Genomic DNA, 15,416 nt, shown 5'->3' on the forward strand with positions numbered 1-15,416 from the left:
CACAGAGATACAAAAACGTGAGCGAAGAGACAAAATAAATAAACGCAGACGTCTACAACGCGCGTCTGAAATGCCGGAAAACAAGCAGGCGAGGCTCCAAAAAGAGAAAGCTCAACTGACCGAGATACAAAAACGGACACAGAAAAGGCTCCATATTAACAGTGAGTGCGATCCTCCTTATTACTTATCCATATTACTAACAATTAAGAACATACAAGTCATGAATTCACGATCACGGGTACAAAACGATACGGCTCGAGTAACGGGACCACAAACACAAACCCGCGACACACACAATGAATGTAGACGCATGCAGTGCACGTCTCAAAGTGCTGAAGCGAAGCAGGCACGGGTTCAAAAGGAAAGAGCTCAAGTCACAGAGATACAAAAACGGGAGCGATGGGACAAAATAAATGAACGCAGACGTCTACAACGTGCATCTGAAATGCCGGAAAACAAGCAGGCAAGGCTCCAAAACAACAGTTAATTATCGCATCAGCTACAACCGGAAGTGGCAGCTAATTTGTTAATAAATGGTCGCACATGTCACTCCTTATTCAAAATACCGGTCCCAATCAGAGAAACATCGCTATCCACTATGAAAATGAACAGTAACAATGCACGTGACATCCGTCTTGCAAAACTGTTAATTATAGATGCATGTACAATGGCATCCAGTCACTTACTCAACACCATTGATAAACTTCTACAAACGTTGATGAATAATAATATTCCCTTTGGAGGAAAGGTACTTCTATTAGGAGGAGATTTTAGACAGTGCTTACCTATTGTTCCACATGCCGTGCGCTCAGCTATTGTTCAGTCCACCTTAAAATACGCGGACAATTGGCATTGCTTTCAAAAGATACACTTGGTACAAAACATGCTATGTCTACATCCAGAATATAACAATTGGTTATCACAACTGGGAGATGGGACACTCACCAATACAGATGGACTTCACCCAGATATTATTACAATTTCTCAAGCCTTTATCTGCGACAACTTAGTTACGGAGATATTTGGAACAGCAATCTCATTAGACCAAATACCCCTTTTAACACAACGGACTATATTATGTCCAAAAAATATTAATGTTGCTCACATAAATAAACAAGTCATTGCATTTCTTCCTGGAGAGGCACAGCTCTTTCTAAGCTCTGACAAAGTTGACTCTGATGACGACAATGACCATCTTAATTTACCCTTAGAATATTTGAACACTATTAACCCAGCCGGATTACCACAACACAATCTTAACCTTAAAATTGGAACAATATTCATGCTATTAAGAAACCTTAACACTAAGCAAGGTTTATGCAGTGGTACACGTTTAGTCATCAACACCATGACACACAATGTTATTGAAGCAAAAGTTCTTACAGGATCACATGCTAACAATACTGTTCTGATTCCTAGAATTGACCTTTCACGTTCTGACCTACAATTACCTTTTACACTTAAACGGCGACACTTCCCCATTAAACCTGCATTTGCCATGACCATCAACAAATCACAAGGACAAACCATGGACAAGGTTGGCATCTACCTCTCTGAGCCCGTATTTGGACATGGACAACTTTATGTGGCCTTCTCACGAGTTCGCTGTTCATCTGACGTTAAACTTAAGGTTATAAATGATCCATGCTAAGGAAAACTCATTCAAGGACAAGACACCATCCCCAACACCAGGGGTTGGCGAGCGAAGCGAGCAGGGGGCGGAGCCCCCTAGTTTTCTTCTAAAGTGGAGTGTTTTTTATACATTTCAAAAATACCTTGTCTGTTGTTGTAGCTTTCAATTGGACTATGGTGTATGTATGTCCATATATGGTAGAAAAAGCCTTAAAACTTGCTAAATATGTGAATTTTTAAGCCAACATTGTTATTGATGTGTGTCTTGAGGTAACACACAAATGTCAAAACAGTGTATCCATGTAATTTTAGGTAAAACAAAAAGAAAAACCTTGTTGTTATATTCAGCCATTTTAAAAGGAGATTAGCTGAGCACTTTACTACACAAGACAATGAAATAAAGTGAAGTAAACTTTCCGTGTGAGGGACATGAATTCACCTCAGGAAGTCATCAAGAAGAGCTGTTATTCTAGGACATTGATGCCCAGACATCAGTTGCAGTCTGGTGTAACAAGAATGAGTCGAAGACATCACAAAGGTTTGGGGCAGCCACCCGTATATTATGCTTGGCTGCAATTGCTCTTTTTTAAGTACACGAAGTGAATCGTTCGGAGTTCAAAACAGAACTGCCTGTACTGAGGCAAGATGGCAGTTTTAAAGGCCCAGAAGGGAAATGACGTCTTCGTTGCAGGAAGTGGGAGTGGTATCCTGGTGTTCGGAAGTGACGTCATCCTTGGGGCCGTCCAGAGGCGGGATTTCCCGGGACAGGTCTGCAAGGGACTGAGAGAGATAGTTAGTACACTCCGCCGCCCCCTGGCCTGGCGTAGAATTACAAGTGTCTAGGCCCTTCAGCTGCTTCCCATGCGCATGTGTGTGACACTGGATTCTGTAGGCACCCGGACAATAATAACTGAAAAATTCACATGTTACGATTGCCTATATTCTTTCACTGTATGGAAGCTTATTTCATTATTTTTTGCAAATATATGCTGCCAGTTGATTGATAATGGACACGTGTGCTTCAGTGACAGAATATTCAGCAGGCCAGTAGCATGCAATAAGAACTGATACTGACGTTTTAGGCAGTGTTTGAAGTGGAACCAAATTACTGGTGGTACTGTGTTGTTGGCATCTTGGTTGATCTCGTGATGCATTATAAATTTTACATGGCATTTAAGTGACCCCTTTAAGGATCAGAGTTCACTGACATTAGTATATGTCAGGGGTGGGCAAACATTTTCTACGGAAATGAAATCACATTGAAAACTTTATTGTTATTGGGGGGGCCGCATGTATATTTTGTCTAATTCAATTACAATTTACAACGTATGAAAATATGAATTAATGATAATAACCATGTATTTGTCATTTTATTTCACATTCACACTGTATTACACATGCACATTATATTTTAAAATACGAACTTGAAACGGTTTCTAATTTGGTAATAAGATTTTACTATTCATAATTATTTCAACAAAAGTTTATTGTTACCTATCATAATAATTATGAAGAACAAGGAACTTAATTTACATACAATCTGACCACAGAGTACAATTATAGTTAATGAGAAGTATGTAACTGTTCACAATTTTGGATAATGTTCTTGAATTGTGGAACCAGTTTACTGGTTGTGATTCGCATGACTGCATTCAAATTGCAGTCAGTCACCATCGACCTGTTCTTAAACTTGTTTATTTTCAGACAAGAAAAAGCTGCAACGTCTAGATTCGCTGCTCTTAATATGGTTCTTTGAGTGGCTCATAATCCTTAAAAGGTCTGCTTGCCTTTTGCTGCGCTAGCTGAAAAAGCATGTGCAACTCCGTAAAGTTGCTCACAGTATGGGGGTGAAAAGATCAAAATCACGTGTGTCAAACACAGACGAAGCGAGAAGTACTCTATTGATCAAAGTGGCTCAACAGCTACGAATGACAACGAATTGATGGAAATCGAGGCAACAGAGTGAAGCCCCATCCATTGATCCGCGCTATTGAGAACTTGAAAAAGAAAATGCAAAGTGGAAATGCGTTTTACTTTTCATTTTTGTAGGTTCATTGCAGTATTTGAAATGGCAAAAGGGGGTTACTTCATTTTATTTTTAATTTTTGCTGCATTTGTAATAATAATAATTCTTTGCATTTATATAGAGCTTTTCTCACTACTCAAAGCGCTCAGCAATTGCAGGTTAAGGGCCTTGCTCAAGGGCCTAACAGAGCAGAGTCCCTTTTTTGGCATTTATGGGATTCGAACCGGCAACTTTCCGATTGCCAATGCAGATCTCTAGCCTCAGAGCCACCACTGCACCTTAAATTGTGCATAGCGACTTTGAAAATGAAATTGGCAAACAGATTGCATTTTCACTTTGTAATTTTAATTTTCTTTCTTGCAGAAAATACTTTCCATAGTTATCATGCCTATCGCTCTATAAAATAGGAACACAGAATATAATGGGCAAAAAGTCCATGTCGTTTAGGAAAAAATATCACTGGGGAACAATTTTGAACAAATTTTTTGTTGACTTTCAATTTTTAAGCTTATTTACACTAAAATAGGTATGCTGATTCTGAAAGTGCAGTTAGTTTTCTTCTATCATGTCAGGTTTTTTCTCTAACGCTTATATTAGTGTGATTACTGTAGCGTGGATTTGTATAGGCTATTCATTTACACGCAAGACAGTGTGGTCAGAGGTTGTGCGCTGCTCTACGTAGTGAATAAGCAAAATCTATTTTTCTACTTACACACCTATTTCCTTTCTTTCAGATCATGTCTGGCTCTGCTGTTTCTCGTCATAAGTGCCTAAACAACCCTGATTCATTTTGTTATATCTGTGGCAGTTTCACCATTCCCAGTCAAAGGGCGAACATCCGCACATTTGTAGAGCAAGCCTATTCGGCATATTTAAACTTGGTGTTAAACTTGTTGATCAAGATAAGTCTTGGGCCCCTCATAAGGTTTGCAAACAGTGTGTTGAGGGTTGACGGATGTGGACAAAGGGAACACGTGATAAGATGCCATTTGGTATACCTATGGTTTGGCAAAAGCCAGGAGATCATTTCAGTGACTGTTGTATAGTGAAAACTTCAGGATATAACAAGAAAAATAAATGTAACATAGAGTATCCTAGTCTACCATTGGCTATACGCCCAGTGGCTCATTCAGATGAAATCCCAGTGCCGGTTTTGTTACACTACCCTCTCTTGAAGAACATGATTATGGTGATGAACTAGGTGACAACAATGATGGAGAGTTTGAAATTGAACAGGACTCTGTTCGTAAGGGATTTGATCAGCATGAGTTGAGTGATTTGGCACGTGATTTGGGACTATTGAAGAAGGCTTCAGAACTCCTAGCATCAAGAGTGTGTGAGAAAAACTTACTTGAAAAAGGAACGAAGGTATCGTACTTTCGAGCCAGAGAAATTGCACTTCTGCAGTACTTTAGAACTGACAGTGGCTTTGTGTATTGCCATAACATACCTGGTTTAATGGAGGAATTGGGAATTCCAATCTATAATTCAGCTGAATGGCAACTATTCATCGATAGCTCAAAGCGGAGCTTAAAGTGTGTCCTCCTTCATAATGTCAATATATTTGGGTCAGTCCCAAATGGCCATTCAGTTTCTCTTTGTGAAGAATATGCAGACACAGAGAGTCATTGAGTTGCTGCAATATCACCAACACAATTGGGTCATCTGTGTTGACCTTAAAATGGTATGCTTCCTTCTTGGTCAGCAACGCAGATACACCAAGTATCCCTGTTATCTGTGCACGTGGGACAGCAGAGCTTGTGAGAGGCATTGGGTGGAAAGGAATTGGCCTCCAAAATCTGCCCTAAAACCAGGGGCCTCATGTATAAACGGTGCGTACGCACAGAAATGTTGCGTAAGAACGTTTTCTCTTTCAAATTGCGATGTATAAAACCTAAACTTGGCTTAAAGCCACACACATTTCCACGGTAGCTCCAACCCTGTCATACGCAAGTTCTCTGCTCGGTTTTGCAGACTGGCGGCACCCAGCGTCAAAGCAGTGCTACTGTTCCTGTGTGATTATCCTTTCTTTTTCAGATCCACATCCCTGACATGGCTTTATAAATACACTATTAACCGCATATTGTTTATTAGTTTAATGCATCTTATTGTAATTAACCTGTAACAATATAATGGTCCACAGAATGGTCAAACTACTCCAAATACCATAACTGCTTTAGCGTTGTTAGTCTCACTGCACCTTCTTCTTCTTGTTTCAGCTGCTCCCATCAGGGGTTGCCACAGCAGATCATCTTTTTCCATATTACTCTCACTGCACCACTCGGAGTATTTATATCACTGTATCTGAGTGTGAATCACAGCTGTACAGCAGCTGATCGGAAAGAGGCTTATCGGTATACAGCATCAAGCACACACTGCCTCAGCCATTCACTATTTGAACTGCTCTCATCCGACAAACCCTTCAGTCTTTCCTGTACTGACCTCGCGGTTCACAAACAGTTTCATCCCAAGACCTCTAAATGCACTCAATCAGTCCATCAAGTGCTCCTTGTAGAATTGTTTGTACTTATAAGTACAATTACCTCACTGTAAACTTGCGATATAGTTATAATATTGCACAACCTGAGCCACTTTATAAAGCACGTATTTACATAAGATGACATCATTTTTAAGATGAAATGCAGCAAAATATATTATACAGATAAAACTTTAACTACAGCTGACACTGGAAGGATAGATGGATAGAATAATTAAACATTATGAATATGTTTCAATTTTCCTTAAAAGTTTTGAAGAATCTGCATTCTAAGCTTACAGATGGCTTAACGTCTATTACAGAGCTGATTGTGTGGCGATTGGGTATTTGGAGGAAGAAAAGTAAGGACAGGAATTGGGGGTTAGTACATTTGAAAAAGGCAGTGCTTCTGTAATACAGTGATCCCTCGCTATATCGTGCTTCGCCTTTCGCGGCTTCACTCCATCGCGGATTTTATATGTAAGCATATTTAAATATATATCGCGGATTTTTTGCTGGTTCGCGGATTTCTGCGGACAATGGGTCTTTTAATTTCTGGTACATGCTTCCTCAGTTGGTTTGCCCAGTTGATTTCATACAAGGGACGCTATTGGCAGATGGCTGAGAAGCTACCCAACTTACTTTTCTCTCACTCTTGCGCTGACTATCTGTGATCCTGACGTAGGGGGTGTGAGCAGGGGGGCTGTTCGCACACCTAGACGATACAGACGCTCATCTAAAAATGCTGAAAGATTATCTTCACGTTGCTATCTTTTGTGCAGCTGATCCTGAAATGACATGCTGCAAGGTGCTTCGCATACTTAAAAGCTCGAAGGGCACGTATTGATTTTTGATTGAAAAACAAACTCTGTCTCTCTCTCTCTCTTTGTCTGCTCCTGACGGAGGGGGTGTGAGCTGCCGCCTTCAACAGCTTTGTGCCACGGTGCTTCGCATACTTAAAAGCAAACAGCCCTATTGATTTGTTTGCTAGAGATTGTTTTCTCTATCTATGTGACATTCTGTGCTCCTGACAAGCACTCCTTTGAAGAGGAAGATATGTTTGCATTCTTTTAATTGTGAGATGGAACTGTCATCTCTGTCTTGTCATGGAGCAGTTTAAACTTTTGAAAAAGAGACAAATGTTTGTTTGCAGTGTTTGAATAACGTTCCTGTCTCTCTACAACTTCCTGTGTTTCTGCGCAAATCTGTGACCCAAGCATGACAATATAAAAATAACCATATAAACATATGGTTTCTACTTCGCGGATTTTCTTATTTCGCGGGTGGCTCTGGAACGCAACCCCCGCGATGGAGGAGGGATTACTGTAAAGCATTTCATCGAAGGTCGTGCATGGCGCAGCAAGCATCTTGCGTAAGACATGAACAATCACTGCGCTACCGTGTTCCCATGATTAATAACATGCTTTAACTTCTATAATCATGACAATGATATCACGTATACTTCTCAGTATTTTAAGTATTAAGAGAGCTGTAATATTACAAATATAATGGATTCTGTGTCCTGTCGGAGGAAGACAAAGCCCGGAAGCAGGTAGTGATTCACACACACAGAGCACATTGAAGATCAAAAACAAAACAAAGCATTTAATGTGCTACTTTAGTTACAATGGGATTTGAGAAACTAGTAAATTAAACGATTTTAAGATGAAGTTTATGATGGTTCTACTTTAATGACAAAATAAACTACGTGATTAAAGTGGAAATTTCAAGATTATAGTTGACATTTCGTGCTTTTTTCACACTGTGCCTTTTTTTCTCTGTACCCTAATAAGCTTTCATATGACGACTTTGATATCTGACAACTTCTTTATTTTGGGCACAGTGCGACTTTGTGAACTTGACCTTTTGAGTTTCTCCGACACGCTATGTCACTCGATCAACTTCCTTTTGTTGTTTATACCAGTTTAAAACAACAAATAGAATTTCAGCGAATACCAAGTGGAGGCAAAGAAAAACGTACTATTTTCCCCCGTGCTTTTCCCATTGTCTTTTCACAGAACGCTGAGCTTAAGGGCTATTTATATTGATTTGCATATTCAAAGAGGCGTAATTCTGGGAGGAGTTGGGGCGGGACAGCAGGTGCGTGCACGAGTGTTAATTTTCACGCTGATCGGGATTTATGTAGCGGAAGAACGTGGAAGTTGGCGAACGCACAGATTTATGCATCTGGATTTTTCTGTGCGTAAGCACATTTCGGCTTTTGTGCTTACTTCATGTTGTAGTGCAATTTCTACACATGGCATTATGCATGAGGCCCCAGGTGATCCAAACATTCTACATGAGCCACTTGTTGATAGAAAGAATATTATATTCCCGCCTCAGCACATGAAACTGGGTCTGATGAAGCAGTTCGTTAAAGCTTTGTCAACTGAAGGAGACTGTTTCAAGTACCTCATTTTGACATTTCCCAGCCTGTCATTTGAAAAAATAAAGGCTGGTGTGTTTGATGGTCCACAGATTCGGCAGCACATCAAAGATGAACATTTCATCAGGACAGTGTCAGAAGTTGAAAAGAATGCTTGGTTATCATTCAAAGCCATTGTCTAGGACTTTCTTGGAAACACACGAGCAAATGATTACACAGAAATTGTCCAGAAACTCTTGGGAGAGCTACAGAATGCTTGTTTGCAATATGAGCATTAAGGTGCATTTTCTAACTTCCCGGAAAACCTTCGTGCAGTCAGTGATGAGCAAGGTGAACGATTCCACCAAGATTTGAAGGTCATGGAAGGACAGTATCAGGGTAGATGGGATGTACATATGATGGCTGACTATTGTTGGAGCATCCGGCGGGATTGTCCTAGCACCGAACACTCCAGGAAAAGCTATAAACGGACGGGAAATGTACCCCAAGAAAAACAGGACCAAGTATCCGTGATAAAATAATTATTTCTAGTTTCCTTTCGTTATCACAAAGATGCAGTGTAAAAGTGGAAAGCACGTTGGCTGAAATCAAAACAAAAGTCGTTTGTTAATTTTGTAAACTTTTTTTCATTGATCTATGGACCCGTGTACCTTCCAGTCCCACTGTAAGCTACAAAAACAGACATGGTATTTTTAAAATGTACAAAAAAACTCATGACTTTAGAACACAAATTTTCTGTAACAAATGAATGTATACAGTACTGTGATCTTGACGAAATTACTTCTCACTGAAGGATAAGTTCAATATTTTTCAAGGCGGTCACCCATCCTGAATGGGTAAGAATTATCATTGTGATTTGAAAGGCTCAAAAAAGAATGTTGATGAAAATTACAGATTTATGTCATACCTATAGAAAAGCAGAGAGCGGCTAGGCTGGCAAATTTGTTGTGCTACAATAAGATCTTTAAAAAAAAAAAAAAGGCACCCTTCCAATAGAAAGCTGCTGCACGTGGCTTTGTCGGGTTCATCTTTGTCTCCTTTCTTCTATTATGCATTGTTACCAGGCATTGTCAACCCAACCTGACTCCAGTTTTACTGAAAATAAAGTTTTTCGAAAAATCCATATGTTGACTAGACGTTAAGCCAGTTAATTTCTGTGGATTATAATCACCAAAAAAAAAAAAAAAACTGAAATCATACTCAATCCGCTTCTAGTCACAGTGCTTCGTACCGCCTCCAGAGTCAAATTGGAGTGGCGTTACAATTTCTGTGTGCTTAGGAATGGATCTGTTTGGGTGCTGCACTTGTTTCACACGGACATTTTTTTTAGCTGTAACAGTGTTTGTAGAGGGCGGTCCGACATGGCGCTGTCCGAAGGGGACACGTAGAAAGGATCCTTTGATTACAGAGGAGTTTTCGATGCTGCTAGTTGGTGACCAGGTAAGTGATGAAATGATCTGTCAATTCGTAAAGTTAGATCGTCGCAATTTTATATAGGACTGTTCCGTCTACATGGTCTATGTATACAGGGCTGTTTCTGATTTAATATCTTGCCACGCGTAGAGTAGAAACTTGTCAGTGGCAAAGGAAAGCAGTAATCAAAATACTAGTCTTTCGAAAGAGAAAACCGTTTATTTTGCTTATAGTTTGCATTCTGAGGAAACAGCTGTCATTCCAGTTGTACATAATTTTTCGTGAATTTAATTTGAAATATTAGTGCCCAAAGAAGGATTTTCTAGCAGGGTTATCTTTACAATTTTTAACAATTAAATCTAGAGAAGTAATATTAAGGAATAAATGATGCCCCAATATAAAAGCGAGTGAAAATGAAACAAAAGTTAAAACATGAACGATACCAATAGCAACCAGAACTTACTACCGCACCTCGCTGTTAAAGTAAACTTTATTTATGACATGAATGTTTGCCCTAATGAAGTAGTGAATTGGCATCCACTACTTTTTTGTCCTTGGTATCTTTAATGTGGACTTTCGAATGTATTGTCTTCAAGGTTTTATTGCTTTTCATACCAGGGTTTTCCTAAACAATCTTGTTGGTTCTTGTATTTAGTTCTGTAGATGCGATTTGGTTTACTTTTATTTCTGTTGTTAACGTTTAGATGGCCAAACTAAATCAGCAACACCTACATTTAAACGAAGTAATTTGATATTTAAACAAGTACTGAATAACCTTGGTTTCCTCAGACGGGTGCCGTTTGCTTTCTTTTGCTGTTTCTTGCACAATATTTCTGAAGATAAACTGAAAATATTGTTTAAAAATTGAGCTCTGTTTCTCTGCACATGATGTTCGTAATCTTCCACTGAGAATGATCTGATCTAGCAGAGCGGTTTGCTTTTATTTAAAAATATCACTTTCATTAAAAATGTTTTGCCAGGCCATTACCCTTCACTCAGTTTTACCTGTTTACTTAAATCATAATGAACTAAATTCAAATAAATCAATTTGCAACATATGAATTAAAACCGGAATCCTGTATTTGTTTTCCTTTTAATTGCATTTTGCATGCCTTAGTTTTTAAGAATACGAAAGGTTAAGATCAAAAGTATTCATGGAACATATTTGCTTTATATCCAAATTTAGCCTTCTTAATGGTAAAATCCAGTTGCTTTCTTATCACCTCTTTATTTGTGTAGAGAGTTAACTTTGTGCCTTTTATAGGGAATAAGCATATCTTGGCAAAAAGTAATTCAGCTCAACAATATAACAAAAAATATGCTAATCTATTCATATTTCTTTAAATATTTTCCAAATTGTTCAATCAACTAATTCTGGCAGCTATTGGGTGGATTTTTCAAGATATAGTTAAGTTTCTGTTTAATGTATAGTACTAATTTTCAAGGCTTTTTTGTACAATTAAGAGGTTGTACATACTCTCCAGGTCAGAGAAGCTTAGTGGCAGTTTAGCAAGACATTCATATCTCCCATTATTGGTATAAATTAGTTCAAGAGTTTTGTTATTCCAGGTTGATAATATTAATTGCTTTAGGGTTAAGTTTCACCTACTACTACCCTTGAAAACTTCAGTATTAACCAAAAATGTGTACTGTCCTTGTATCAAGAGACTGCTGGGACAGCTTAGCTATTACCTACACAAATGAGCTTGATGGACTGAATGGTTCCTCTTGTTTGCCATATTGCTTATGTTCTTGACATGAGCATGCATAATCCATCTGTATATAAATAAATATAAAATACATAAATGTAAATGCTAAGGGTTGTCTGTCTCACAGAAAATAATCACTGGACCCTGAGTCTGGATCTTGGTGTTAATCAAGAGCTTACACTGTGATGCATGTAATAGGAATTTTGAACTGAATGTGCAGGAATACCTTGGCTATGTAACTGGGCTTCAAGGCCTTCTTAAGGCACATGCATGGCTGACAGGAAAAGAACAGCTGTACAGTATATGCGTTTGCCATTGCTGACAGGAAAGGAACATCAGTGCCACCTGCTGACAGTACTGCACATTGCACAAGACACTCAAACACATGCTAAGTACACACCTTCATAATCCGTGGACAACTGATCATGTTCATCGCAAACACAAGTAATAGAAAAGGTTGTGGCATTCTAGGCAGAGTGACCCAGGCTGCTGTTTTGTTTCTGCTACATCTGCTACATTTCCATCTGCTCACTGTCGATCACATTGCACAGGCTCTATTTCTTCCAGGACTGGAGGTCGGAGTGCCTCTAGTTCTGACAGTCTTCTTGGAAATATTAGTACTAGTTTGTTTAATTTGTTAAAGAGGTATAGAGTGCAGCTCATTGCCCATAAAGGAAAATCTTGGAGTGTTGCTGACTTATACCCCACTATTTTCTTCTAATCTTGCTAACATTAAGCGTTTTATAGTTCATGCAGATTATTTTGTACAGACTGCACATTCAGCAGAATTTTGAAGGAAGTGGAACTTGGTTGGTGACTTGTGCCTTTCTAAATCTTAAGATAAGTCTCAAAAAGATGTGGAGAAAATCAATTACAAAGTAGATAAAAGCAATAGCTCCTTGATGTATCAGATTTCCTTCTGTTCAGTTTCAAAACAGTATACCAAAGGAGGCTTTGTCCCCATTATTTTTTGACATGTTAAAAAAAATTCCAGCACAAAAAACATCGGTTGACAAACATAGGTTATAAATTGGGGTGTATGGGGGTAATTCTGTCAACCAAGTAATGCATTACCATTTAATGCTTAAAATGGCAAAGGTTCTATTTTAAAGTATTCTAGGCAGCCGTTTAGTTCTGATGTGCTTGGAGCAGTATAGTCACAAGACTTTTAACTGAAACATGTTGCATCATTCTATGTAGCATGTTGAAAACTGTATCTAAGTTACTCATGTACTGACAGGCCAAACAGTAGCCTACCTGAGAAAAAATAAAAGCAAGGGATCAGATTCGTCTATTGGAAGCATAAAGGTCTAGAAATGAGTGTAAATAAGTTGTCCTGTAAAAGTGGAGGGGGATAGGGTTTGAACGGACTGACAGACAGACTGGTTTAAACTATTTAACAGATAAGGAATGCCTACACTCATGTTAGTGCTTGTAATTCTCCCAGAAATATTTCTGAATTTGTATGGAAATCGCAATTAATTGGGCAATTTCTTTTTCTGGGTTAATCTAAAGAAAGGTACTGTATATCAACTTTTTATTCTGACAGTCCTAAAGAGCTGAAGCTTCAGAAGTGCCATATCTTGTTTAAATGATAGTTTTAAAATTTAACCTGCACAATAATAGAAAGATAACCTTAGTAAAACTGTGTATATAAATATCCTCTTTAATAAAATCCCTGTGTGCGTCCAAGTGTCCGTGTGTGTCTTCTGGTGAAGTGTACATATGTGGGGCATGGTGCGATGCGCGATATTACTGTCAGAGAAAATTACAGGCATTTTACGGAAATACAAACCAGTATTTCTGTGAGAAGAAATTAAAGGTACACAATACAGTGACGCATATTACAGCCACATACAAGCCAGTATTACTGCCAGAGGAGATTAAAGGCATATTACCGAAGCGCACGCCTGTATTACCGCCAGAGAAAATTAAAGACACACAATACACGGCGGCAGCCCACGAAGAACGGTCAGCTCAGCAAGTAAACATCAACAAAAGAAAGGCTGAAAGACAAAGAAAAATACGTCCAACAAACAGAAAGAGGTCAAGGTCCCTTGCCATTTAATATAGACTATTCCTACTAATGTTTATGCACTACTGTTCTAGCGCCCGTTATTGTAACGGGCTTAATGACTAGTGAATCAATAAAGAACTTAAAACTGTGCTTGAAACTTCATTTCAGTGCTGCATTCTGGTATTCCAGCAGAAAGACTTATTTTCTCAATTAAGATCTAAGCTTCTCGAATACAAATGCCTTCAGGTTTTTTTTGTTTTGTTTTTACAGTGCTGAGACTAGAACCCAACAATTAGATGGTGTTAAAAGTAGCACTAAGACTTTGTAAAAAGAGTCAACTGAAGACCGCTTTAACCGGTGCTGTTTCCAACCTGTCTGTTCTATAACTTGAAATTAAATCATTCTTTGTCAGCTGATATTGCTGAATTTATAAAAAGATTGCATTTGAAAGATACCAGTAATTTGGAATCTTTTTATAATATCCACGATAGTTTTGTTTAGCTGATGTTTTAATACACCATGTTTAAGAAACATGACCAAGTCGCCCCAGTGATTTCAACCAGGGCTGCAGGTTTTCATTAAAACTACATTTCTAGTTGTAACTGAACTCTTTGTTTAGGCTGTTGCCATTTTTTTCTGTTTGTGCACTCAGAACTAATCTGTTGTGTAGAGCTTAATTAGATTTAATGTTTCAGTTTTTCTGGTCCATATGTGTGACTACTGTCTTTGTAAACGGGCTAATTTGTGTTTTGTTCATTTGTTTTTAAACTCCTGGCACTTTGCGCAGCACAGGCTCAAATGTATGTGGGACCTCAGCCTGGTTCACAATTTGCAGCACTGTGTGTGTGCATGTTTTGCATTATCAGTTTTTGGAAAGGAGCAAAAGGTTAGGCATAATGAGAGGTTTACAGAGTTTGTAGAATTACTGAAAAATGTCTCATTTCTGTTTGTAGCCCGTATGTTGTTAAATGTTACATTTTAACTGTTTGAATAGGATAATGATGCTAATGCTCTGTGTCATTTCTGAAATTAACGTCTTCAATTTATGTCTTTCCATAGATCACATTCAACACTCTCAAGTGACTTTGGCTCTTTTAGAACTGCTATCAACTTATTCTCCTTGTGCATATGTTGGGAATAATGGTGGACCTGCCTAGAGATAAAATCTCTGTTTCTGCAGAACTGGTTGATGAGCCTGGAGAAAACGGCGATGACTGTATTGATGGGGTTGTTAGTGAGCCCTTGATTAATGGATGTGACCAGAGTGATCAGAACAAGCAAAACCAGAGGACTGGTGGTCTCAAAGACAAGTGTGCGGCATATGTTGTAGCTTTACGACCTTGGAGTTTTAGCACTTCATTAACTCCTGTTGCACTGGGAAGTGCATTGGCATACAAATCTGAAGGAAAAATTGACATTTTGATACTGTTGGTGTGTGGTGTGGCTGTACTGGCAGTGCATGGAGCAGGTAACTTGGTGAACACTTTCTATGACTTCTCCAAAGGCATTGATCACAAAAAGAGTGATGACAGGACATTGGTGGACAGGATCTTGGAGCCACAAGATGTGGTCATGTTTGGAGCTGTCCTGTACTCTTTAGGATGCATCTGTGCCACTTGTTTGTTTTTTCTGTCAACACTCAAGTTAGAGCATCTTGCTCTTATTTTCTTTGGTGGACTTTCAAGTTCTTTCCTTTATACAGGAGGTAAGTGAGTGATTGTCCTGACTGTTTTGTGTTATTTCTTGTTTTTAAATAT

General features: G+C 38.7%; 1 protein-coding gene across 3 annotated transcripts in view; it reads left to right on the top strand.

Annotated features, from left to right (window-relative positions):
* The window catches only part of ubiad1 (UbiA prenyltransferase domain containing 1), a 33,029-nt gene that overhangs the window by 16,460 nt on the left and 1,153 nt on the right, over positions 1 to 15,416 (top strand). For 2 of the 3 annotated variants that reach the window (XM_051930381.1, XM_028807672.2), the window contains exon 2: positions 14,719 to 15,364. In XM_051930381.1, the coding sequence (XP_051786341.1) occupies positions 14,788 to 15,364 (577 nt within the window). In that variant the 5' untranslated portion in view covers positions 14,719 to 14,787. Of the gene's footprint in view, positions 1 to 9,805; positions 9,961 to 14,718; positions 15,365 to 15,416 lie in introns of those variants that run through there. The other variant, XM_028807671.2, reaches the window with a different exon arrangement.

The sequence above is a fragment of the Erpetoichthys calabaricus genome, chromosome 8 (genome assembly GCF_900747795.2).
Source record: "Erpetoichthys calabaricus chromosome 8, fErpCal1.3, whole genome shotgun sequence".
In the NCBI taxonomy this organism is placed as follows: domain Eukaryota; kingdom Metazoa; phylum Chordata; class Cladistia; order Polypteriformes; family Polypteridae; genus Erpetoichthys; species Erpetoichthys calabaricus.